At 47.6% G+C, this 25,515-nt stretch overlaps 2 protein-coding genes across 2 annotated transcripts in view; one reads left to right on the top strand and one right to left on the bottom strand.

Annotated features, from left to right (window-relative positions):
* Window positions 1–444: 444 nt before the first annotated feature.
* LOC118089484 (tyrosine-protein phosphatase non-receptor type substrate 1-like) lies at window positions 445–21,163 on the bottom strand. The gene is made up of 6 exons (XM_060277365.2): window positions 20,956–21,163; window positions 14,735–15,076; window positions 12,000–12,107; window positions 8,595–8,616; window positions 4,486–4,528; window positions 445–2,312 (listed from the first exon to the last, which is right to left on the bottom strand). Exons 1-6 carry the CDS (start codon window positions 21,026–21,028, stop codon window positions 2,196–2,198), a joined length of 705 nt encoding a protein of 234 aa, XP_060133348.2. The 5' UTR covers window positions 21,029–21,163; the 3' UTR covers window positions 445–2,195.
* A 2,485-nt stretch (window positions 21,164–23,648) lies between these two features.
* The window catches only part of LOC118089483 (signal-regulatory protein beta-1-like), a 32,754-nt gene continuing 30,887 nt past the window's right edge, over window positions 23,649–25,515 (top strand). The window contains exon 1 of the mRNA XM_088674773.1: window positions 23,649–23,781. Within this exon, the coding sequence (XP_088530899.1) occupies window positions 23,667–23,781 (115 nt within the window). The 5' untranslated portion in view covers window positions 23,649–23,666. The remainder of the gene's footprint in view (window positions 23,782–25,515) is intronic.

Below are 25,515 nucleotides of genomic sequence, written 5' to 3' on the forward strand. Positions count from 1 at the left end.
GGATAGCATTCCACAGACGCGGAGCCACCACAGAGAATGTTGTGTTGAACCCTCTTGTGTTGAACCCTCCGGGCCTCTGGCAGAGGCGGCACACAAAGAAGGGCCTCAGAAGATGTTCTCAGAGGCATTATGAGAGAGGGAGAAAAGCTTTCCCCTGTCCACTTTCTCCATGCCATGAATAGTTTTTAAAACTTCCATCTATGCCATCTCCTACTCGCCTTTTCTGTAAACCAAAAAGTCCTTTCTCCGTGCATATTAGGTATTATTATTATTATTATTATTATTATTATTATTATTATTATTATTCTGCTGTGTACCCTTTGAAACCCTTTCCTATACCCTCTGGGGAATGCATGCCACACTTTGGGAAACATAGATAAGATAAGATATCTTTATTGTCATTGTCCCCTTGCGGGAACAACAAAATTACTCATAACAAAATTACTCACATAGGATACTACCTCTCCGTTTTTCTCAAGAGCGTCTGCGTTGTGTGCAAATAAGGAACTGGGAACCACGAACCGCGCCCTGGGCATCTCCGGCTGGGTGAGACCCGTGCTGGGCAAGACCCTGGATAGCAGCTGCCAGTCAGTGCAGACAATAACGGTTTGGATAGACCAAAGGTCTGACTCGGTATAAGGCAGCTCCCTGTGTGGCTCTGCCTTTTCGGCAAGGGTCGTGTGGTGGAGCAGATGGTCTTTGGGGATCCTTCCCTTTCACAAACTAAAAAGCGCGCAGCCCTCCCTCGCCACCTGCTGCCCTGAACGCGAAGCAGATCGCAAACGGAGGGGGGATCATCGGGGCCGCTAGCGGTGAGAGGAGAAGCCCCGGGGGTAGGGGTGGGGGCGGAGAAAAGCAACTTGCAAGGAAGGCCGTGTTATCTGGAGACAATTTTAAGGCGCTTAAGAGGCGAAGAAGCCACTGCCCCTGAACGCAGGCAGGAGGATAGCGGATGAGCCGGAGATTGCGTGCTCTGAACGGCAGGGATCACTCGAAGGCGAAGGAAGGAAGCCACGGCTGACCTGGGATTGCAAGTGTCACGTAACAAAAAGATGTTGTTGTTTTATTGAAATGGCTCTTACAACAGTGCCAAAAACTCAATCCGACCAGCGCGCCCGGCTCCCTCTTTTGCTGCTGTCCTGCCACTCAGCTAGTTAGCAAAAACGGGCGTGGAGGCGCATTTGAAACGGAACCTGTTCTGCAGGAAACATTTGCCAGTATATTAAAGGGAGGCGGATAGGGGAGTTAGACGGTTGCCGTTGCCGCTGACAGGCTCCCTGCGCGGAGCGAGGGTTACACTTCGCTGCAAAAGAGAAAAGAATTCAAAATTGCCTTTGCTCCGCCTTCCCTTGGTCTCTGCCATGATGCGGCTTCCTGCGTGCATCAGAAAACACGCGTGTCTCTCCATCAGCCTCCTAGAGAAACAACCCTAGCACACACGTGTCTTTGCTTGCCTGGTAATCAAATTAGTTAACTATTAATGGATGGTATCTGAATTTAATGGTATCTGAAGAATATTATTATATTAATGGTATCTGAAGAAGTGTTGCATGGACTCGAAAGCTCACACCAATGACAAACTTAGTTGGTCTCTAAGGTGCTACTGGAAGGAATTTTCTTATTTTGTTTCGACTACGGCAGACCAACAGGGCTACCTACCTGTAACTATTAATGGATGGGCCAAACCTGGTGGGTTTAGTTGCAATGCTCTGTTTTTCTGTTAAGAATCCAAGGGGCTGCTCTGCCTCATCAAGGGTGGAAGGATTTTAGCTTCATGGTAGAGAGTATCCGCTTTGCATGAGGACCATAGTTCAATTCCTCATCACATCTCCAGTTGGCACCGTCTGAAATCCTGCAGGACAGCTGCTGCCAGTCAGTGTGGACACTACTGAGCTAAATGGACCAGTGGACTGACTCAGTATAAATCCATTTCCAGTGTCCCTGAGTGCTGTGCAATGTCCAGAGAGTGATGCCTGTCTTCCTGCACAAATGAAAAAAAGAAACAGCCTTTTCTTTCAAACTTCTTGCAAAAACAGCCAGATCAAATAGGGAGGGTGAGCCACGCCTCCCGGCCAGAATTCATGCGGCACACCCAGATTTCTTTCATTTGCATGGTAGGTTCTGTTTGATGGAGTTTCATCTCTGGTCGGTGGTTTTTGAGTCCAGGCAGGAAAGTGTCCTCACGCAGCCACAGACTAAGCTACCCGGACAGTGGCGTATTCTGAATGCTCCTCTGTCTTCCTTTGCTTAGGTCTCCGCAGGCCGCTGGGATCCTTCAGGTCTGCATAGACAATCTCATTATTGACAACACCCTGGAAGAAAAGAAAAGAAAAGTGTGATTTCTCCTCTTCAGGGCTGGCATTCGGGGCAGGACAGCATATGCTGCAGTTCTCTCCAATAGCAGGATGTAATCCTGGATGAGGCTTCCTAAAAGTTCTGGCTTCTTCTTTTTTAAAAAAGGATGGTTTTTCTAGCCCTTAAGATTGTAGGTCGTTTAGGAATTGCTAAACATGGATGTTCCGCAACAGGCCTGTCAAGAGATTCAGGTGTGGTCTGTTGCTATGACCGAGAAAGTGACCTGCCAGATAATCGAGGTCAGAGGCAAGATGAGTGCTTTATCCTTTTACAACACCTGACATCCATTCATCTCCTGTGCAAGACAAGATGTTCGGTCCAGACAACATCCCCAGACCCATGGCAACTTCGGGAGAGATTTATTGCATTAAAGACTTTATGTGCATCGTAAAGTAAAGGCTCTGATTTTAAGACGTTGTTACGCTTCTCCCCCTGAGATGACAGGCTAGCTGCTGCTGCTGTTGTTATTTATTGTAGTTTTAATTATGTTTATTATGTGTGAAAAAAGGAATAAAACATATTCTCAAGCCAACAAAAATAATAATAGATGCTTCAAAGTGATGGGACCTGAAAGCCAGACTGGGAACTGAAGAAACTCTCCAAGGATTTGGTTTAGGTGTCTCACCCCCTCCTGAAAACTAGCAGAACCAGCATGGTGCCCCAAAGGAACATGATAGAATAAGTTATTTAAAAAATCAACCTTTTCTTGCAACAGGATTTCAGAATTCCTGAGCACGCAGCCCCAGTTAATTATTATTATTATTATTATTTATTTATTTATTTATTTATTTATTTATACCCCGCCCATCTGGCTGGGCTTCCCCTGCCACTCTGGGCGGCTTCCAACAAACATTAAAATACATCAAATATCACAGATTAAAAACTGCCTTTAGGCAGTTAAGCTAAGGCCACATCCACACCATGCCTTTGAAGCATTCTTTCACCACTTTAACACTTCCTCTAAAGCAGGGGTCAGCAAACTTTTTTAGCAGGGGGCCGGTCCACTGTCCCTCAGACCTTGTGGGGGGCCGGACTATATTTTGGGGAAAAAATAATGAATGAATTCCTATGCCCCACAAATAACCCAGAGATGCATTTTAAATAAAAGAACACATTCTACTCATGTAAAAACATGCTGATTCCCGGACTGTCCGCGGGCCGGATTTAGAAGGCGATTGGGCCGCATCTGGCCCCCGGGCCTTAGTTTGGGGACCCCTGCTCTAAAGAATTCTGAGAATTGTTTGTTTTAAGGTGCCAAGGGTTGTTAGACTCTTCACAGAGCTACTATTCCCAGCACTCGCAACAAACTGCAGTTCCAAGGATTCTTTGGGGGAAGCCAAGACTGTTATGGTACAATGGTGAAGGTGTGCTTAAAAGAAGACCTTTGGCTGCATTCATGTGAACCTGTTGCTACCAGGACCCCTGCATTGTGACCCCTGAGCTGCTCCAGGGACTTGTGAATGAAGCTTGCAGAGGGCAGCCAACGGTATGGATCTCGCTGCCCAGCTGGGAGAGAAGAGACATCTAAACAAATGAGACGTTCATAAAGTTGCATCAGTTCCCCACCCCCACCTCCAAGCAAACAACATTGAATCATAGAATTGTAGAGTTGGAACTTGGAAGGGACTCCAAGGCTTCTTCAAAACATGCAATGGGCCTTGTGTATAATTCAGTAACTCAGGGGGCTTGCTTATGGGTCTGTGAGAGCTGGAGGCTGCTCAGAGGTCCTGGGGTGGGTGCCATAGGACCCCCCCACACACACACACACCTGCTGAAGGACACAGCCTGACAATTTGAACTTAGCCATGCATGGGAGGGAGGGAGAGAGAGATGGATGGATGGATGGATGCTTGGAGTTTTTGCAACCCACGGGCAATAAACCGTGGAGAAGAAAAAGTTCCAGGGACCTTCTGTTTGCTTTTGGGTACACTGAGGCTTATTCACATAAGACATGGTCTTTCCCCCTCCTTCTCATCTTGCAGTTTGCAAATAAACTGACATTACACCAACACGCCAATGTTTTTAGCCCTCTTTCCTCCCAAGGGAACTCATCCTGAAAAAGCTGTCCCAGTGACTTCCTGGTCTTTAGGGAAGGGGGAGGAGAGTGCAGACCAATATTATTCTTCATACCTGTTTAGGAAGTCTTGTGTTCTCTCGGGTGGGAGCTTCAGGCCTGGGGAGGGGAAAAGCACACCGAGCAAAAATCATCAGCAAGGAGAATTCTTGATTATATACCCTCTTCAATTTTTTTGCAGTAACAAGGGCCCTTGCTATACAGGTTGTGTATCCTTTTCCACACACCCCACCCAAATCCCAGCTTCTCTGCCCGCAAAACCCAACATTTGAGCACCCCAAAGCATCCAGAAATGATACAGAAAGATGCTCCATTTTTCATTAATTTCTTTGTATGCTTTCTGATGAACCAGAGATCCAGGTTGGGGGAGAAATTCATTGGAGAAGGAGCTGTTTACTAGAATTTAAAGGTAGAAAACTGAGTGTTAGAATCATAGAACTGTAGAGTTGGGAGGGACCCAAGGGTTATCTAGTCCAACCCCCTGCAATGCAGGAATATGGTAGATATATAGGAGACTATGGACTGAGGCAACATGAGAGGGGGCAGAACAGTGTACAGGCCAAAGTGCTCTTAAATCAGTTGGTTTAGAGCATGCTGCTGATAATGCCAAGCTTGAGGGTTCAATCCCTGTAAGGGCCAGCTGCACATTCCAGCATTGCAAGGGCTTGGACTAGATGACCCTCAGGGTCCTTTCCCAACTCTATGATTCTATGGAGTGATTAAGTGGCCAAGGGCCAATCCACCTATTGCAACCCTTCCGGGGGCTACATGGGTGGGCGTGGCTAAGCAAAGATAAGCAGTGTTGAAGCAATGATTCTTCAACATCAACTTTGTTGGACTGGTCATGTTGTGCGGATGCCTGATGATCGTCTTCCTAAGCAGCTACTCTATTCCTAACTTTAAAAAGGAAAGCATAATGCTGGTGGTCAACAAAAGAGGTTTAAAGACTGTCTCAAGGCAATTTTAAAAAAATGTAGTATAAACACCAACAATTGGGAAACACTGGCCTGCAAGTGCTCCAATTGGAGAACAGCCTTTACGAAAGGTGTCATGGGCTTTGAAGACGCTCAAACTCAGGGCGCAAGGGAGAAACGTGCTAAGAGGAAGGCATGCTTGGCAAATCCACACCATGATCAACTCCTGCTCGGAAACCAATGTCCCCACTGTGGAAGGACGTGCGGATCCAGAATTCGCCTACACAGTCACTTACAGACTCATTGTTAAAAACCGTGTTTATGGAAGACAATCTTACTTGGCTACGAGTGAAGAAGAAGAAGAAGAAGAAGAAGAAGAAGAAGAAGAAGAAGAAGAAGAAGAAGAAGAAGAAGAGTAGTTTGGATTAGATCTCTTACCTTTCATTCCCCTTAAGGAGTCTCAAATCGGCTATCAATCTCTTTTCCCTTCCTCTCCCACAAGAAACACTCTGTGAGGTGAGGGGGCTGAGAGACTTCAGAGAAGTGTGACTAGCCCAAAGTCACTTCACAAGCAGTTGCTTGTGAAGGAGTGGGGAAGCGAACCCGGTTCACCAGATTACGAGTCCACCGCTCTTAACCACTCTTAACCACGCTGGGTGGCCGTGGCTAAGAAACTGCCCATGGGCACTCCATATCCTCATGCACATGCCATATTTGTATATCAGAGTGTGTGCACACACCTGCACAGAGATGGAGACAGACACAGAAGTCGAGCCGATTCCTCAGCTGGTCTATGCTAGCCATGACGGCTATGTTCCCCCTTCACTACAGTGTTTCTCACATTTTAAGACGTGCCTATAAAATAAGCCATGGCACGATTTTCATGCGTTGAAAAAAATATAAGACATACCCCGAAAATAAGCCATAGTGCTAAGTGCAGTTCTGGAGGGCCTCGCCAAAACACCCAGCAGCGTGCACCGCGTGGAGCCCCAAGGCAGCGGGACCCAGCAACGTCCGCAGCGCGCGCCGTGTGGAACCCCGAGCCAGAGGGACCCAGCTGAAGCGCCGACAAAGCGCCCGGCAGCGCCGCGCAGAGCGCCCCGAGCCGCAGGAGGAGGAGGAGGATTCAAAGTGCTACAGAGCACTGCTGGGTCCTGCTGGCTCGGGGTGCTCCGCGTAGCGCTGCTGGGCGCTTTGTCGGCGCTTCAGCGGGGCACCAACAAAGCGCCCAGCAGCGCCATGCGGAGCACCCTGAGCCAGCGGGACCCAGCAGTGCTCTGTAGCACTTTGAATCCTCCTCCTCCTGCGGCTCGGGGCGCTCTGCGCAGCGCAGCCGGACGCTTTGTCGCCGCTTCAGCGGGTCCCGCTGGCTCGGGGCTCCATGCGGCACGCACTGCTGGGCGCTTTGTTGGCGCTTGAGCAGCAGCAGCAACTTACCGGTTAGTAAAAAAAAATAATAAGACACCCCCCGAAAATAACCCATAGACTTATTTTCTTGAGTAAAATAAATATAAGACGGTGTCTTAAAATGTGAGAAACACGGGTATCAGATGCAGCATGTCTCTGAGAAGCCATCGCTGGAAACCACAGGAGAGGCAAGGGCTGAGGTCCTGATGGCTGGTTTTCCTGTTGGGGCCTCTGGTTGGCCACTGTGAGAACAGGATGCTGGACCAGATGGGCCAGATGGGCTCTTCTTGTATTCAAGTGTGGCATAGCAGCAGGTATTTTCCTCCCCATCCTTTGAACCTGTGCACTTAGCCCAGGTGGGCATACCTGCAGAGCAGAGATGGCTCCACTGCCCTCTGGCATCCCCTCCACCAGCCCACTGCTGCAATGTTGCCTGACACAGATCCTGCTGCTGCCACCATAAAAAAAGCCACGTGGAGGAAAAATGGGCACTGGTGGTTTGCCACACCTGTCCGAAATGTCAGAGTCCTTTGAGGACCCTCTGTTGCAATATATCTCCACCTCTAGGAGGGCAGGGTGACTTTGCTTCCTAAATTCTGGAACTCAACTTCTATATCTGCGCACGGGATCCACGTGGGATTCTGTGAAATGAGCATAGCAAAGCAAAACTAAAAAAAAACCAAGGGGGTGGGAGCTGCTGTCTTTCACTCTGTGTCAGAGTTGATTTTTAAATAACCCTCAAACACACTAAGCAGTCCGCTGGAATTATAGCCTGAAGTTTTACGCAATGAAAATAATGGAGGCAAATGAGCTGCATTTTATCCATTATTAACGTAGTGGACATGACTCCATTTGATTTCCCCAATGCTGCCTCTTAATAGGCACTTGGACTAAGATTTATTAAGCCTTAAGGCATTTGCGTTTTTCAAAGCACTTTCGAACCTTTTAAAGTGTCTAGTTTGGGGCTAATTGGAAAAATGTGTGTGCAAGAGAGAGAGAGAGAGAGAGAGAGAGAGAGAGAGAGAGAGAGAGAGAGAGAGAGAGAGAGAGAGAGAGAGAGAGCTCTTAAAATTTGGATTTGTTGCATGCCACCCCAATCTCTCAGGAGTTCCTTGGAATGAGGCACGGCGGAGACTGTGGAGTCTTTATGATACAGTATATCGTTTATTTACATATACAGTGGAACCTCGGTTTTCGAATGTAATCCGTTCCGGAAGACCATTCGACTTCTGAAACATTCAAAAACCAAGGGGCAAAGGGCCGTTGGCAATTTCCACTGAGAAAATGGAAACACACGCAGCGGAAGCCGTTTCACTTCCAAGGCGCGTTAGAAAACGGAAGAAGAAGAAGAAGAAGAAGAAGAAGAAGAAGAAGAAGAAGAAGAAGAAGAAGAAGAAGAAGAAGAAAAAGAAGAGGAGGAGGAGGAGTAGTAGCAGTTTGGATTTGATATCCCGCTTTATCACTCCCCGAAGGAGTCTCAAAGCGGCTAACATTCTCCTTTGCCTTCCTCCCCCACAACAAACACTCTGTGAGGTGAGTGGGGCTGAGAGACTTCAAAGAAGTGTGACTAGCTCAAGGTCACCCAGCAGCCGCATGTGGAGGAGCGGAGACACGAACCCGGTTCCCCAGATTACGAGTCTACCGCTCTTAACCACTACACCACACTGGCTCTCACACTGGAAGCATTCACTTCCGGGTTTTTGGCATTCGGGTTCCGAAACCTTCAGCTTCTGAGACGCTCAGAAACTGAGGTTCCACTGTATATATAACCTGGGCTTGCAGTCGAGGGTTTCCCCAAACACTAGGGAAAGTTAATGAAATTGCATTTTTAAATATATACAGACCTTGAGGTTTCTTGGTTTCTGCCTAGATACACACACGGGAGAAGAGAAGAAAAGAGACAGTAAATTGGCTTTCAAACATTGAATGCTAACTAGTTTTACTACATTTACACCCCTCTGCTCTTCCAGGGATCCCGGGGTTAGCAGTTCTGGCCTTTCCCTTCTCAGATGCCATGTCATTCTCACAAGCACCCTGCGAGGTAGGCCAGGCTGAAAAGAGCAGCTGGCTCAAGGTTGCCCAGTGAGGTTCATGGATGAGCAAGGAGTTGGATCAGGGTGCCTCAAGTCTGGAGGCCAAACTGTACATGGCATCAGTTGTGTGTTTAAAATAAACACTCTCCATTGGGCTGCTTCATATTCTTGGGGGGAAGCAGTTGTGGGCCCCTGATCTGTCTCTGGGCTCTGAACCAGTTTTCTGCTGAAAACGATCCCTTCCTTTCTCCTCCGCAATCCCCCAAGGGGGTTCTCAGGACTTTCAAAGGCAAAAAAGCAGCCAGGGAAGGGAGCGATTTTCAGAGTTAGGCCACAACCTGGATCGGAGGCAAGTTCTGGATCAGGGCCACATGATGTTTTCCCTTCTCTTCAAAATGAAAGCAACCTGGCTAAGCAGGCTGGTGTTTTGTTTTCAATTCAGAGCAAACACCAAAAAATGAACACCAGAATGAAACCACGCTGTATTCAGAACTCAGAGCATCAGTCAAGCACGTTTAAACACATGATGAGCATCGCATGCCGACAGCATCTGCACTATACATTGAAAGCAGTATCATACCCCTTTAAATGGACACGGTTTCTCCCAAGGAATCCTGGGAATTGTAGTTTGTTAAAACAATCTGGGAATCGGGGCCAGCCTGCCCATGAGGCAAACTGAAGCAGACACCTTGGGGTGCCAACCCAAAAGGGAACACAGCGGCTTCCGTCAAGATCTCATGGAACTCTCGCAATCTTGCCGGTTTCGGTGGAGAGGAGCAGCACCTTCCCGTTTTGCTTCGGGCTGGGCCACCCCACCTCTGCGAGGGGACTAGGAGCCTCCAAACAACTCACAGCACCCATAAGAAACCACAGTTCCCAGAATTCTTTTGTATGGGGACCCTGGCTGTTTAACGTGGTATAAAGGTAAAGGTAAAAGGACCCCTGACCGTTAGGTCCAGTCATGACCGACTCGGGGGTTGCGGCGCTCATGTCGCTTTATTGGCCGAGGGAGCCGGTGTACAGCTTCCAGGTCATGTGGCCAGCATGACAAAGCCGCTTCTGGCGAACCAGAGCAGCACACGGAAACGCCGTTTACCTTCCCACCGGAGCGGTCCCTATTTATCTACTTGCACTTTGACGTGCTTTCGAACTGCTAGGTTGGCAGGAGCAGGGACCGAGCAACAGGAGCTCACCCCGTCGCGGGGATTTGAACCGCCGACCTTCTGATTGGCAAGCCCTAGGCTCTGTGGTTTAACCCACAGCGCCACCCGCATCCCCTTAAAGTGGTATGGCACTGCTTCAAATGTATCAATGCCTCCTCAATGCCTTCTTTGCCTCAGTCTTCTCCAAGAAAGAAAAAAACGCCCGACCTGAAGAATATGGAGCAGATGATTCAGCAGGGGAAACACAGCCCAGAATAAGTAAGGAGGTAGTACAAGAATACTTGGCTAGTTTAGATGTATTCAAGTCTCCAGGGCCAGATGAACTACATCCAAGAGTATTAAAAGAACTGGCAGAGGTGATTTCAGAACCACTGGCAATAATCTTTGAAAATTCCTGGAGAACAGGCGAAGTTCCAGCAGACTGGAGGAGGGCAAATGTTGTCCCTATTTTCAAAAAGGGGAAAAGAGAGGACCCAAACAATTACCGCCCAGTCAGCCTGACATCAATACCAGGAAAGATTCTAGAGCAGATCATTAAGCAAACAGTCTGTGAGCACCTAGAAAGAAACTCTGTGATCACTAAAAGTCAGCATGGGTTCCTGAAAAATAAGTCATGTCAGACTAATCTGATCTCATTTTTTGACAGAATTACAAGCCTGGTAGATGAAGGGAACGCTGTGGATGTAGCCTATCTTGATTTCAGCAAGGCCTTTGACAAAGTGCCCCATGGTATTCTTGTAAAGAAGCTGGTAAAATGTGGGCTAGACAATGCTACCATTCAGTGGATTTGTAGCTGGCTTACTGACCGAACCCAAAGGGTGCTCATCAATGGCTCCTCCTCATCCTGGAGAGTAGTGACTAGTGGGGTGCCACAGGGTTCTGTCTTGGGCCCAGTCTTGTTCAACATCTTTATCAATGACTTGGATGATGGGCTTGAGGGAATCCTGAGCAAGTTTGCAGATGACACCAAATTGGGAGGGGTGGCTAACACCCCAGAGGACAGGATCACACTTCAGAATGACCTTAACAGATTAGACAACTGGGCCAAAGCAAACAAGATGAATTTTAACAAGGAGAAATGTAAAGTACTACACTTGGGCAAAAAAAATGAAAGGCACAAATACAGGATGGGAGACACCTGGCTTGAGAGCAGTACATGTGAAAAGGATCTAGGAGTTTTGGTTGACCACAAACTTGACATGAGTCAGCAGTGTGATGCAGCAGCTAAAAAAGCCAATGCAATTCTGGGCTGCATCAATAGGAGTATAGCATCTAGATCAAGGGAAGTAATAATACCACTGTATTCTGCTCTGGTCAGACCTCACCTGGAGTATTGTGTCCAGTTCTGGGCACCACAGTTCAAGAAGGATACTGATAAGCTGGAACGTGTCCAGAAGAGGGCAACCAAAATGGTCAAAGGCCTGGAAACGATGCCTTATGAGGAACGGCTTAGGGAGCTGGGTATGTTTAGCCTGGAGAAGAGAAGGTTAAGGGGTGATATGATAACCATGTTCAAATATATAAAAGGATGTCATATAGAGGAGGGAGAACGGTTGTTTTCTGCTGCTCCAGAGAAGCGGACACGGAGCAACGGATTCAAACTACAAGAAAGAAAATTCCACCTAAACATTAGGAAGAACTTCCTGACAGTAAGAGCTGTTCGGCAGTGGAATTTGCTGCCAAGGAGTGTGGTGGAGTCTCCTTCTTTGGAGGTCTTTAAGCAGAGGCTTGACAGCCATCTGTCAGGAATGCTTTGATGGTGTTTCCTGCTTGGCAGGGGGTTGGACTGGATGGCCCTTGTGGTCTCTTCCAACTCTATGATTCTATGATTCTATGATTCTATCATGCAGATGGGGCCCAAGGCTGATCCCGCAAGGTAGACTAGTGTGAGCAGAAGTGACTGGTCCAACATTTGGGTGCCACATTTTTCAGAAATTTGGGGTGGGGTGGAAATATAGGGCCCTCAAAGACTATATGGGAAGGATTTATTCTGCTACGCTGACTCAAGGGAGAGGAGGGGCCAGTTGCTTCCAAACATAGGTGCTAAACTCACCTCTCCTCTTCTTTACGTAGATGTAAACTGCCACGAGGAGCAAGACAGCGAGGAGGAGGATGCTCACCCCGGCAACCAATGGGATGGTGTTGGGAGGTGGTGACGAATCTAGATGAACGTAGCGGTGTAAGACAGAAAGTTAGGACCAGAAAATAATTGACCTTGAAAATCAAACTTCCTAGGTGGTGGGCAATGCAGGGGGTGGGGGTGGGGACAGAGTCCAACACAAGAACAACTTCTTCATTTGGACTCTCCTTCCTTAGAGAGGCTTTTAAGCAGAGGTTGGATGATCATCTGTCATGGATGCTTTAGTTGAGATTCCTGCACTGCAGGGGGTTGGACTAGATGGCCCTTGGGGGTTCCTTCCAACTACAATTCTATGATTCTATGATTTATGGAAGGAATGGCTAGCCTCTCTTTTTTTGGACCAAGGGTTAGGGTTAACCCTGGACAGTTAAGTCCAGTCAAAGGTGATTTTGGGGTGCAGCGCTCATCTAACTTTTCAGGCTGGGGGAGCTGGTGTTTTTCGACTGACAGTTTTTCCGGGTCATGTGGCCAGCATGACTAAACCGCTTCTGGTGCAACGGGACACCGTGATGGAAGCCAGAGTGCATGGAAACACTGTTTACCTTCCTACCACTGCGGTATCTATTTGTCTCCTTGCACTGGTGTGCTTTCAAACTGCTAGGTTGGCAGAAGCTGGGACAGAGCAACGGGAGCTCACCCCGTTGTGGGGATTCAAACCACTGACTTTCCGATTGGCAAGCCCAAGAGGCTCAGTGCCACCCATGAGAGCCAGTGTGGTGTAGTGGTTAAGAGCGGTAGTCTCATAATCTGGGGAACTGGGTTCACGTCTCCGCTCCTCCACATGCAGCTGCTGGGTGACCTTGGGCTAGTCACACTTCTCTGAAATCTCTCAGCACCATTCACCTCACAGAGTGTTTGTTGAGGGGGGGGGAGGGAAAGGAGAATGTTAGCCGCTTTGAGACTCCTTCGGGTAGTGATAAAGCGGGATATCAAATTCATGTCAATGTAGGCATGGGCAAATTCCAACAGAGTGCATGGCCAAGTTGTTTTCAAAGGGGCACATTTTGTGGGTCTTAGGTGGGTGGGGCATCTTAGAACCTTTTGGCATCTTAGAATTACTCACATCAATAGACCTACAGGGGTGGTCAGGGAAGCATTTTTTTAAAATAGTACAGTAATTAACATTTGGAGGGATGAGGTTTTCGGAAGGCCAAAAGAGACTCTTAGGCATACAGGAAGCTGGTCTCTCTAGCCATTGGTCTCTCTAGCTCAGTATTGTCAATACTAGAGACTGAGAGCCTGCAGCCCTCCAGAGATTAGTGGTCTTCAACTTCCTTCAACCCTGGCTACCGCTTATGTTTGCTGAGGCTGATGGGAGTTGTAGTTCGGCAGCATCTGGAGGGCATAAAGTGCTCCACTTCTAACACACACTGGCTGGTAGTGACTCTCCAGGGTCTCAGACGAAGGTCTTTTGCACCCCTGCTGCAACAAAACATGTCTCTCCCACATCGGTAACTCTCCAATAGTTTGACTTTGACACATGCCTTCATTGTCTCCCGAGACAGATGGATGGCAACAACAACAGGAACTTCCAAGTTCCTGGGGCAACCCAGCCAGATAGGTGGGGTATAAATAATAAAGTAATAATAATAACTATTATTATTATTATTACTACTACTACTACTTCACAAAAGTTACCCAAAGCTACTTACAAGCACTACCACGCTCTCCGAAAATAAGACACCGTCTTATATTTATTTTTCCTCAAAAAAACCACTATGGCTTATTTTCAGGGGGTGTCTTATTTTTTTCCTCCTGCTGCGCCTATCACTGTGTCTGGATTTTCGGGGTATGGCTTATATTCCATGAACACTTAAAAATCCTGTTATCGCTTATTTTATGACTACATCTTAAAATAGGGGAAAGAGGGTATCTAAACACTAAAGCCAATTGCAAGAAACACAACCATTAAAAATCTAGAAAACACATCTCTACAAATGCAAAATGGGTCTAACAAATCCTGCAGCACTAAAAAAGGTCACAAGTACTTGATACCTTCCACTTCAGGGCCAAAAGCCCAGGTAAAAAGGCAGAGCACTCCACAAATGGGGAGCCACCACTAAAAAGACCCGTTCTAACATTGGCACTCCCGTGATGGAGGCACACAGAGAAGGGCTTCGCCTGACAGCCCCAAGTTCCCTATATTTTCTTGCTACACTGAGGCTCACCAACCTGGTGCCCTCCACACAATTCCCAAATATATCGGGGGCACTAAGATATTGATGGTGGTGGTGGTGGTGGTGTTCCAAATAGAGGGAAACGGCAAATAGAGGGAAACGGCAAAGAGCCACTCTCTGTGAGTCAGCATGGTGATGGTTGATGGGGGTCCTTTTGTTGTCTGCTCTTTTAGATGCCACTGCCATCATGCCATGACTCATGGACGCCATTTTGTGACTGGTGTCCACAGAACTTTATCAGAAATCCTGATGTGCCCACTGGGCTCAAAAGACTAAACACCCCTGTCAGATCATATGGTGAGAATGAATTTGGCCACTGCTGGGATGCAGGGACTATATTGGGAGGTGGGGAGCCCTGGAGAACTCAAAAAACCTGTAGCTGGACTTGACCACCACACTAATCCAAGGTGGCTCTAAGGCAATGAAATTTTAAAAAAAAGAAAGAAATTCCATTAGTCTTCCACCACTCACCTGTCACAACCACCTCAGTTCCACTCCCAAGTAGTATGATGTCTTCTCTTCCAGATTGTGACTTTACCTTCCCACAGTAATAAATACCAGCATCCTCCCAGGTAACATTACGGATGACAACGGTGAAATCTTCATTGGAATTTTCATTATTTCTTGTTACTCTCTCAAAACGTCCAGCACCTGCATAGATAACCTTCTTTGTGGGACCTTCTCCCAGGAACCACCTCACAGGTCCTGGCGGACCCTTCCCAGTCACCCGGCATTCCAGTGTAAGATCATCTCCAATTTGTACTGAGATAGGATCCTTTGGCTGGTACACCTGTAACGGCGGCTCCTCAGCACCTGAAAAGAAAGACACTCGGCAGTCTGTTGTGACAGCTCATCATCCTAACAACCTTTTTGACCCTTTGATTTTGTGGGAGCAATTACTCTTCAGCTGTGGTCAACAACCACTGCTGCTCTGTGGTGGACGTTCCCTGGAGCGAGCCCAGGTTGAAAATAACCAAGGAAGGAAAAGGCTAGCCAACATGAAATTCAGGCACTGCATTCTTCCCCTTGATGCTGGTGTTGCGTGTTTAGACCTTTAAACCTCCCCCTTAAATAAATTCAGACAAGACTCAAATTTTGGTTTGGTTTTGGGCAGACTTTAGACCACAACTTTATTGATCACATCAGGTGAGTGGTTGCATAGGCTCTGGTTCGACTAGCTCTCTGCACCGTTGCAGGTAGCACTGACCCAGGGCACCACCATAGGTCAGCCTAGGGTGAACACCTGGAATGGCAGAAAGCCAAGGGCTTGCTATGTCCACCACCCAGATGTCCCCCTGAACTCAGGCATGGGCAGAACCCCTCGCAGGGTTGACCAAACCATTGAGTCCCTGGATTCCTTTAATGGAATACCCCTTCACATAGGGATGGCGAGAGCGTTCCCCCATCTCTATCACCTGAACCAGAGCTTATCCGCCACATGAGCCCCGCGCTTGCCACCTACCACTCACGCCTGTAACCAATCCCTTAACCCAGCTGACACAGAGGTCAGCCATAAATCATTCCCAGTCACAGACAGATGAACCCCATCAAGCCTGTAAAGGGACGCATTGCAAAAGGTAATGCCCCGGTGATGGATCACCGTCCAGCCCAAGGCCAAAACCTTCTTGGCCACTGCATTCTGGACGCACCTCCTGGCCCTCTCGGTAGCAGCTGGGCAACGACTTCCTCTCCATTCGCGTCACAGCAGCAGTTGTGACCAGAATAGTTTAAGTCCAGGAAGAGCTGCCTACAACTCTTCCAGGTCCTCTTGCATGCGGGTCCACAAGTTTAAGCCAGGAGCTTCCGGCAGGTCGTTTTGCCCAGCTGCACCCATACCTGCCAAGTTGCTGTCGGAGAAATAAGGGACCGGGCTGGAAGTAGCAGACCGGAAGTAGCGCTGCCGCCATTTTGGAACTGGGCGGAGCATGCTCAGAAGTGACTTTTGATGCTGCTTTGCCCAGTTCCAAAATGGCCGCCGCGCCAGAAGTCGCACTGCAGCCATTTTGGAACTGGGCAGAGCAGCATCAAAAGTCGCTTCTGAGCATGCTCTGCCCAGTTCCAAAATGGCCGCCGCGCCAGAATAAACTGGGGAAAAACAAAAAAATCCATTTTTTCAGCTAGGAACAGCTGGAAAAACGGGGATTTCCCGGGGAATACGGGAGACTTGGCAGCTATGACTGCACCACCATCACTGCAGGCGTGCCTTCCACAGACTCCTTCACCCGCACCATTGGAAGAAGCTCCTCCCAACGCATTCCACGTCTGGATACCTATTCTTTCCTTCTTGCATCTAACCTTTCTGCTTGGGCAAAGCAGCTTCTAATGAAAACGACTGCAGCTGAGGTGTTGGTGGTTCCTCTTTTGGAGGTGTACATGTCTGAGTTTGTGGGTGAAAAAAGGAACTAGGCCTTTGTAAGAGTCATGCTTGCGTCAGACTTGCAATTTTCTTTGTCTGTAGCACAAGAGGGAGGAATCTTTGCCCTCCCAGATGGTGAGGAACTATAACCAGTGCTATTTTTCTAGAAAAAGAGGTGCTGGGACTCACCGTGAGCGATTCCCTTGTTCTCTTATAATGTAAAAGGCGCCCACCTGACAGGTGCCGGAAATGAGTTCTGGCAAGTTCCTGCTGAAAAAAAGCCCTGACTCTAACTTCCACTTAGCCAGCAAGGCTAAGAGTTGATGGCAGCTGGAATTCAGCAACATCTGGAGGGCCGCAGGTTGCCCCACTCCAGCTATCTCAAGTGGTTAGTGAGACTATAGAACATCTTAGGGAATTGTACGTAGGAGGGAAAAGCCCAGCACAAACCGTGTGGGTGTCTATTTCAGAAACTCAATCTCGGAGGCCTGTTTCTGCACATAGAACAGTCATCTCGGATGACTGCGCCGTGACAAGTGGTCACTTTCATCTGTGAATGAGCCATCAGAGGTCAAGCCCACACAGACACAACTGAGGCACTGCCACAAATAATCTGAATGGTGTTTTTCAATGGAGCCAGGAGGTCACACATTCAGCTGGCAGCCAGAGACTCATAGAGTTGTAGAGTTCATCGGATAGTAAGTTCTCGACAAACATGGACCCCCAATCCACATTCTTCCTTTTAAAAACTTCCCTCAGTGCCTTGTACTTTTAATATTTTGTTGGGAGCCGCCCAGAGTGGCTGGGGCAACCCAGTCAGGTGGGTGGCATATACCGTATTTTCCCATCTATAAGACCTGCCCCCATGTATAAGACCTGCCCCCTATTTTGGGGGACTCAATTTTAAGAAAATGAGGGGAGATGGCCCAGAGTTGTTGAGCTTCTCCCCCCACGCAGCTGTGGGCAGGAAACACTCCCTAGATTATTTCCCGCTGCTTCTCCCCCTCCCCCTATGCCACTATCCGTGTATTGGACGACCTCCGTTTTTTGACACAATTTTCGAGTCAAAAAACCTTGTCTAATACACGGAAAAAGATGGTAAATGATATCGTCATCATCATCATCATCAACTACCACCATAGCTGCCAGGTTCTCCCTTTTTTAAGGGAATTTCCCTAATGCTGAATAGGCTTCCTCGCGAGAAAAGGGAAAACTTGGCAGCTATGACTACCACCACCAGGTGATAAGTGTTTCCCACCACTTATCTCCATGGCTTGAAAGAGCTTCACCTGTTAAATTTCTGTCTGTCAGGTTGTAGGGGCCAGTAAGAATTTGGCAACCCAAGTCCCAGGGAAGACATGGCTTATGGATCTCCTCTAACTTTCCCATGACCATCTGGTGGGTCATTGTCAGAACAGGATAAGAAGAGACTGCTGGAGCATCAGGGTAATAAGCCATCAATAGCTCTCTCCTCACTGAATACTGGGCCAGATGGACCACAAACCTGGTCCAGCAGACTCGTCACATGTCCTTCCTCTGGAGAGCAGCTGACAGTCAGTGTAGACATTACTGAGCTCGAATAGGACCTAAGACCCGATGATCTAAGGCAGCTTTCTGGAGTCCTCTATCTCTAGCTGCTAATTGAGAGGCAAAAGACAAATGGAGAGACCTTTGTGTCTTCGTAATTTGGAGTTTAGGACTTCAGCTCTTAATCCTGCAGCTCTTTTTCAGAGTGAATTGCCACCGAAATTAGTTCCTCTCTGAGAAAAAAATAAGTGCTTCTTTTATCTACCCATTATCCTGCTGCACACTGATCTTCCGCAAGCACTCCAACATTCTTTCAGGTACTTAAGCAATAAACAATAACAACGAATAGATTTAAAGCATAACATGGGAGGATTTGCAGTGATCCAGACTCTTAAGGAATCATTCACAGATAAAAGTGTAAGAGAGAGGTTCAACTAAGACGTGGAGCAGACCCCCTGTAATCAGAGTAGAGGCTCAAGTTATTAAAGTCAGGTCTACTCAGAGGTGTGACTTATGTTTGATATCACCTGTATTATTATTATTATTATTATTATTATTATTATTATTATTATTATTATTATTTATTATTATTTGATGCCACTAAAATGATCTGCAAAATGTAATTGAGGGTTAAGAAGTTATGATTATTTAAATAATGGGAATTGCTCAGTCCATTGATGTTAACATATTCAACTAAACAAGCAGGAAGGACTAAAGGAGATCGGACTGAATGGGAGAATGGTTTTGGTTCATAGAATCAGAGTTGGAAGGGACCCTCAAGGGTCATCTAGCTCTACCCCCATCAATGCAGAAATCTCAGCTAAAGCATCCCTGACAGATGGCCACCCAACCTCTGCTTAAAAACCTCCAAGGAACAAGGATTCAACCCCTGGTCTCCCAGGTCCTAGTCTGACACTCTAACCCACGGGTGTCAAACCCAAGGCCCGGGGGCCAAATCCGGCCCGCCAGACCTCGTCATGTGGCCCGCCGAGCGCCCCAACCAGCGGGACCCAGCAGCGGGACCTTGCTGCTGAAGCGCCGCGCCGACAAAGCGCCGACAAACAGCTGGGGCCTGGGGTGGGGGTAGAAAGGCGGCCAGAGCAGCACTGCGTGGAGTGCCCCGAGCCACAGCAGAAGGAGGAGGCAGCTTGCCGGGTCAGCGCCCAGCAGCACCGCATGGAGAGTCCCGAGCCTCTGCGACGCAGCAGTGCTCTGTAGCACTTTGAATCCTCCTGCCACGGCTCGGCGCCTGGAAATGGCTGCTGCTGCTGCTGCAGCAGCAGCACAGACAAAGCACCCAGCAGCACCGCGTGGAGGAGGAGGAGGATTCAAAGTGCTACAGAGCACTGCTGCGTCCCAGAGGCTCGGGACTCTCCGTATGGCGCTGCCGGGCACCGACCCGGCAAGCCGCCTCCTCCTCCTCCTCTTGCCTCACCTCCTCCTCCTCCTGCCACGGCTCAGCCTCATGAACGTGAGCTCAGCAGCGGCTCAGCGTGCAACTCTGAGGCTTTACGCACGTCTCCTAAAACGGACACCCGCTGCCTCACGCTGCACGGGAAATGCTTTTTGCCCCTGGGTTCCTTCACGCTCTTTTCTGGCGCTGAATCAAGGCGGCGACCCCCCCTTCCCTTTCTTTCTTCCTCTCTCTCGTTCTTATTCTTTCTTTCCCTCTCCTCCCTTCCTTCTTTATCTCTGTCGTCTCTCCCTCTTTCTTTTTCTCTCCTTCTTTATTCCCTTCCTTCTTTCCTACTCTTCTTTCTCTCCCCTCTTTCCTTCCTCTCTCCCTCCTGCTCCCTCTTCTTCCTTCCTTCCTTCCTTCCTTCCTTCCTTCCTTCCTTCCTTCCTTCCATCCTTCCCATCTTTCTTCCTCTCCCTCATTCTTATTCTTTCTTTCCCTCTCTACTTCCTTCCTTCTTTCTCCCTTTCCGTCTTCTCTCCCTCTTTCTTTTTCTTTCCTTCTTTATTCCCTTCCTTATTTCCTACTCTTCTTTCTCTCCCCTCTTTCCTTCCTTCCTCTCTCCCTCCCACTCCCTCTTTTCTTCCTTCCTTCCTTCCTCCCCTCCCTCTCCCTCTCCTCAGAAACATAGGATGCTGCTTTATACTTCTGGCCCTTAAACCCTGGAACCAGGAGAGCAGCTCCAGTGAGTCAACCTCAGCCAGTCCCTTTGGTGAAGGGTGGTGGCTCACTGGCAGAACAGCTGTCCTGCATGCAGAAGGACCCCAGCATCTCCAGGTACCAGTAGCTCTGCAAAGCTCCTGCATGAAACCCTAGCGAGCCTCCACCACCCAGTGCAGTTACCAAAAATCATTTTTCAATAAATTGTACAATAATTGTACATTTGAATATCTACTTGCCATTATTCTGACTATGTTTCTGCTTTCAGAGCTAGTTATTACTTACATTATTATAAAAAAACAATAATTGAATGCAGTGACAATAATTTGATAATAAAGAGTTGACACATAGTCCTACAGATACAACCGGCCCTTTGAGGGTGACCAAACTGCTGATGCGGCCCCCGATGAATTTGAGTTTGACACCCCTGCTCTAACCACTACAGCACACTAAGAAGGTAACATACACACACACACACACACACAAAAAAAAAAAAAAACCCAGCCCCATTGGGATGGAGCAGCCTCAATGGTCACAGCATGCTGTCTGAAAACCAGGGGGGAAGGAATGGAATGGAGTTTCTCACTAAAGGGCATGTCTGGCTGGCTGTAACCCTGACGAGGAGCAACGTTGCTGGTCTCACTTCTTCAGTATAATTTTCCTAGGAAGTTCACACTGTGGCCGTGTACTCACCTTCCATTCCTTTTGAAAACTGGCTCATCAGCACACTGAAAAGCAGGCAGCCAAGGGGGCCCTTGAAAGCCATCTGAGACGCTGGTTGCTATGAAAGGAGAAAGAGTCCTGGGCACCTTCGGCACTGGCCACTTGAATGTGGCATGGAAGGGGCTGCTGCCCGCAGATCACCAGGCTCCACCTTGGGCACTTCTGCTGTCTTGCGGCCTCTGGGTTCAGCCCACAAAGCACAAACAGGAAGTCGCAGCAGGAAACCGAGTCGCGCTGGATTCAGAATGTGGTTCAATCACTGTTTGCTGTGCTACAGTCACTTGGTGGTGGTGGGGAGCAGCCTGCTCACAGACAGTGCACTGCGATTCATGTAGACAAAACATCCAGCAGGGTTGGTTTTCCATGGTAGACAAAGGCCATAGGAGGCACTGGGACAATATTCAGAAAGTGTTTTGATTTGCGGATCATTTAATTGAGTTTCCCCACTGAAATCTGCTGGAAGATTGAAACTAATGAAGCTTCGGCTTCAGGGCCCCTAATCCATGTGTGCGTGTGTGTGTGTGTGTGTGTGTGTGTGTGTGTGTGTGTAGAAGCAACTTTAGTCCACATTGCTTTTAAAAAACGAAAAGAAATAGAATAGGTCTAGTAAACCTGATTTGAGTCACACAACTCAAATCAATTTGGTATTTTTTTTGGGGGGGGCGGTGTATATATTTAAACAATCCCAAAGTTTGAGAGTCACTAGCACATTTTCCCAGTAGTGATGTATGGAAGTGAGAGCTGGACCATAAAGAAGGCTGATCGCCGAAGAATGGATGCTTTTGAATTATGGTGCTGGAGGAGACTCTTGAGAGTCCCATGGAATGCAAGAAGATCATAGAATCATAGAGTTGGAAGAGACCACAAGGGCCATCCATTCCAACCCCCTGCCAAGCAGGAAACACCATCAAAACATTCTTGACATATGCCTGTCAAGCCTCTGCTTAAAGACCTCCAAAGAAGGAGACTCCACCACATTCCTTGGTAGCAAATTCCACTGCCGAACAGCTCTTACTGTCAGGAAGTTCTTCATAATGTTTTTAGGTGGAATCTTCTTTCTTGTAGTTTGAATCCATTGCTCTGTGTCCGCTTCTCTGGAGCAGCAGAAAACAACCTTTCTCCCTCCTCTATATGACATCCTTTTATATATTTGAACATGGCTATCATATCACCCCTTAACCTTCTCTTCTCTTCTTCTCTATCAATTCTTAAGGAAATCAGCCCTCATGAGAAGAGAAGACTCCCTGGAAAGACCCTGATGTTGGGAAAGATGGAGGGCACAAGGAGAAGGGGACGACAGAGGATGAGATGGTTGGACAGTGTTCTCGAAGCCACCAACATGAGTCTGACCAAACTGCGGGAGGCAGTGGAAGACAGGAGTGCCTGGCATGCTCTGGTCCATGGGGTCCGACACGACTAAACAACTGAACAATAAAGCACATATGTTGTAAATGAGGTGAGTCATGTTAAGTTGGCTGCTCTGCTGTGACCAATGTAATTCCCACCCCCCTTTTTAACAGAGGTCAAGAAGAACAACACTGAGTTCACAAAAATACTTGTGGATACCAAAACCGCAAATTCATGGAAGATTTGTGGTGAACTGTCGTGAAACAACGCCACTGAAGAAAATAACAGTGGTTACCCAGACCTTGTTGCTGGTTGTGAATAGGGTCTCCATGAAGGTCCAAACTTCAGGCCATCTCGAGTCTGTCTTCTGTGGCATTGCTACCCCTCCCTGTTTGGTGTCATCGGCAAATTTGATAAGCATCCCCCCAATTCCTTCATCCATGTTATTTATACATTGAACAACAACTGGCCCAGGACAGAACCCTGCGACACCCCACCTATCGCTTTTTTCCAGGACGATGAGGAACCATTAGTGAGCACCCTTTGGGTTTGGTCAGTCAATGTCCTGAAACCCAGCATACTCTGTCATTCTACAAAGGTAAAAGGTAAAGGACCCCTGGACGGTTAAGTCCAGCCAAAGGCGGCTATGGAGTTGCAGCGCTCATCTCGCTTTCAGACTGAGGGAGCCGGCGTTTGTCCACAGACAGTTTTCTAAGTCATGTGGCCAGCATGACTAAACCGCTACTGGTGCACTGAGGACCATGACAAGTGCCAGAGTGCATGGAAATGCAGGATAGATAGATAGATAGATACCGGAACTTTATTGTCATTGTACATAGTACAACGAAATTGAATGCCATCCCACAAAAAACAAAACAAAAACACAATCACAGCCACACACACGCATACATACCTTCCTGCCGCAGTGGTACCTATTTATCTATTTGTGCTGGTGTGATTTCGAACTGCTAGGTTGGAAGGAGCTGGATCAGAGGAACGGAAGCTCACCCCATCGCGGGGATTCGAACTACCGACATTCCGATCGGCAAGCCCAAGAGACTCAGTGGTTTAGACCACAGTGACACCCGCGTCCCTTCTGTCAACCTAAAGCACGCCGAGTCTCAATTTCCTTTTCCTGTGCAACTTTCAGGGCTTTTTGAATATCTATACATGTCCTGGGTTCTGCCAATAAGCATCACATGGGCATATGTCAGCAACATCAGGTTCCCCATTCCTGGAGGACAGCAGCCCCAAGGAAAGTTTGTTTGCTATGATTTAGGAGGAGGAACTAACAGTTCCCCCCTTCCTTCTACAAAGGCAACATCTGATGTGAAATGACAGACACAGCACTGAAGGGGTTCGTGGTTTCTGCCCTCCTGATGACTGCCATGGGCTCATTCCCTGGGTCTCCTCGTTCATTTCTGCTGCTCCTTCTCCTGCAAATGCTCGGTGAGTGTTCAAAGGTAGACATTGAACTTGCAGGCTTGCTCAGATTCTTAGCTACGGTAAAATCCAGTATAACCCATAGCTTTCCAGAATCTGCCACTCTGGTACCCCCAAGATATATGGCAATTGGCTATGGACAGCACCAGGTTAGTGAGCCTCAGAGTAGCAAGAAAATACAGGGAACCTCCAGCAGCCATCCAAGGTCCTTCTCTGTGTGCCTCCATCATGGGAGTGCCAATGACAGAATGGGCCTTTTTGCTGGGGGCTCCCCATTTGCAGAATGCTCTCCATTGTAACCTGGACTTTGGGCCCTGAAGCTGTAAGGTTTCAAGTACTTGCAGACTTTTTTTTTAGTGGAACAGGATCTGTAAGACCCACCTTGTATTTGTAGATATTTTAAATGGTTCTAGTTACAGGTAGGTAGCCGTGTTGGTCTGAGTTGAAACAAAATAAAAAAATTCCTTCAGTAGCACCTTAAAGACCAACTAAGTTTTTATTTTGGTATGAGCTTTCGTGTGCATGCACACTTCTTCAGGTATCTGAAGGAATTTTTTTATTAAATGGTTGTGTTTCTTGTAATTGATCTGAGTGTTTAGAGAGTGTTTCTATGTAGCTTTGGGTCACATTTGTGACTTAAAAGTAATAAAGAATAGTGCAAGGCAAAGTAAGGGAAGCTGTTCAATCTCCTCACTCTTGCCCCCTCCTTTCTTGGTCTGAGAGGGCAAGTGGCCAAGCACAAGAATAAGGCTGACCTGGGGGCCGACAGCAGGTGCCTAACACTGCTGAGCCCCATGTGAGGGCCGGCAGAAATAGACCTTGCATCCTTTCAAAGCCATGGTCCTTTATTATATGCTTGCTTTAAATTCTCCTAGAGACATTAGAAACTGGCTTGTCCGAAATGAACAGCACCATCTCAGACAGGGTGACTTTCCCTTGACCACCTACTCGATCTTCTGACATGGGCTCTGTCTTGCTTTGCACAATTGTGTTCCTCATATCCACAGTGCTATTTTGGTTTCTTCCTTGTTAAAGGGCCCTCCAGGCTACTGTTTTATTGTGGGTGGGTGTGCTCTGCAACATGTTATTGAAACATACTCCATCTATGTGCTGGAGAGGCTGGAGAGAGGGGGCAGCTAGAGGCACTTGTGGTGGACATGCCCAAAGGTGTCAAATTTGGGGAAACCAGTATTTTAATGATGTAAGTAAAGTTACTTTGCTTATCACAAAGTCTCCAGAGTTTGCATTATTGAATTTGCATTTCCATGAAAACCAGAACCTGGAGACTCATAAGACATTGGTTCTCTCTTCGGCTTCTTTTTGAAGAAGAATTACAAGACTTCCTGCATTTTGCAAGTCAGAATTTTTTATCTCCTACTGTGCTTGAAAAGCTCATTTAGTTGGTTTGAGTGCCTCATTTCCAAATGTTCCTCCTAGTTTCCCCATTACTGCTTTAAATGTAACAAATAATAAAACACAAGGCAGTATTGGAGAGAATTTATATCTTTGTCTTTGTTCTGTTTTTACTGACTTCCCGCTTTTCAAACAAAATATCCACGCTAAAGGACTGTGATTAGAGTTGAAACCATTTCCTACCCCTTGATTCTCCTAAAAATCAATTATCCTCTATGAACAGGTTTCATGCTGATTTATTATCTGAATATTCAATTATTTGCTGAACATTTCACATCAATATATTTGCAGTATTGAATAATCACCTCCCTCAGTATAAGCAACACT

This window comes from Zootoca vivipara, chromosome 7, assembly GCF_965207765.1.
Source record: "Zootoca vivipara chromosome 7, rZooViv2.hap1.1, whole genome shotgun sequence".
In the NCBI taxonomy this organism is placed as follows: domain Eukaryota; kingdom Metazoa; phylum Chordata; class Lepidosauria; order Squamata; family Lacertidae; genus Zootoca; species Zootoca vivipara.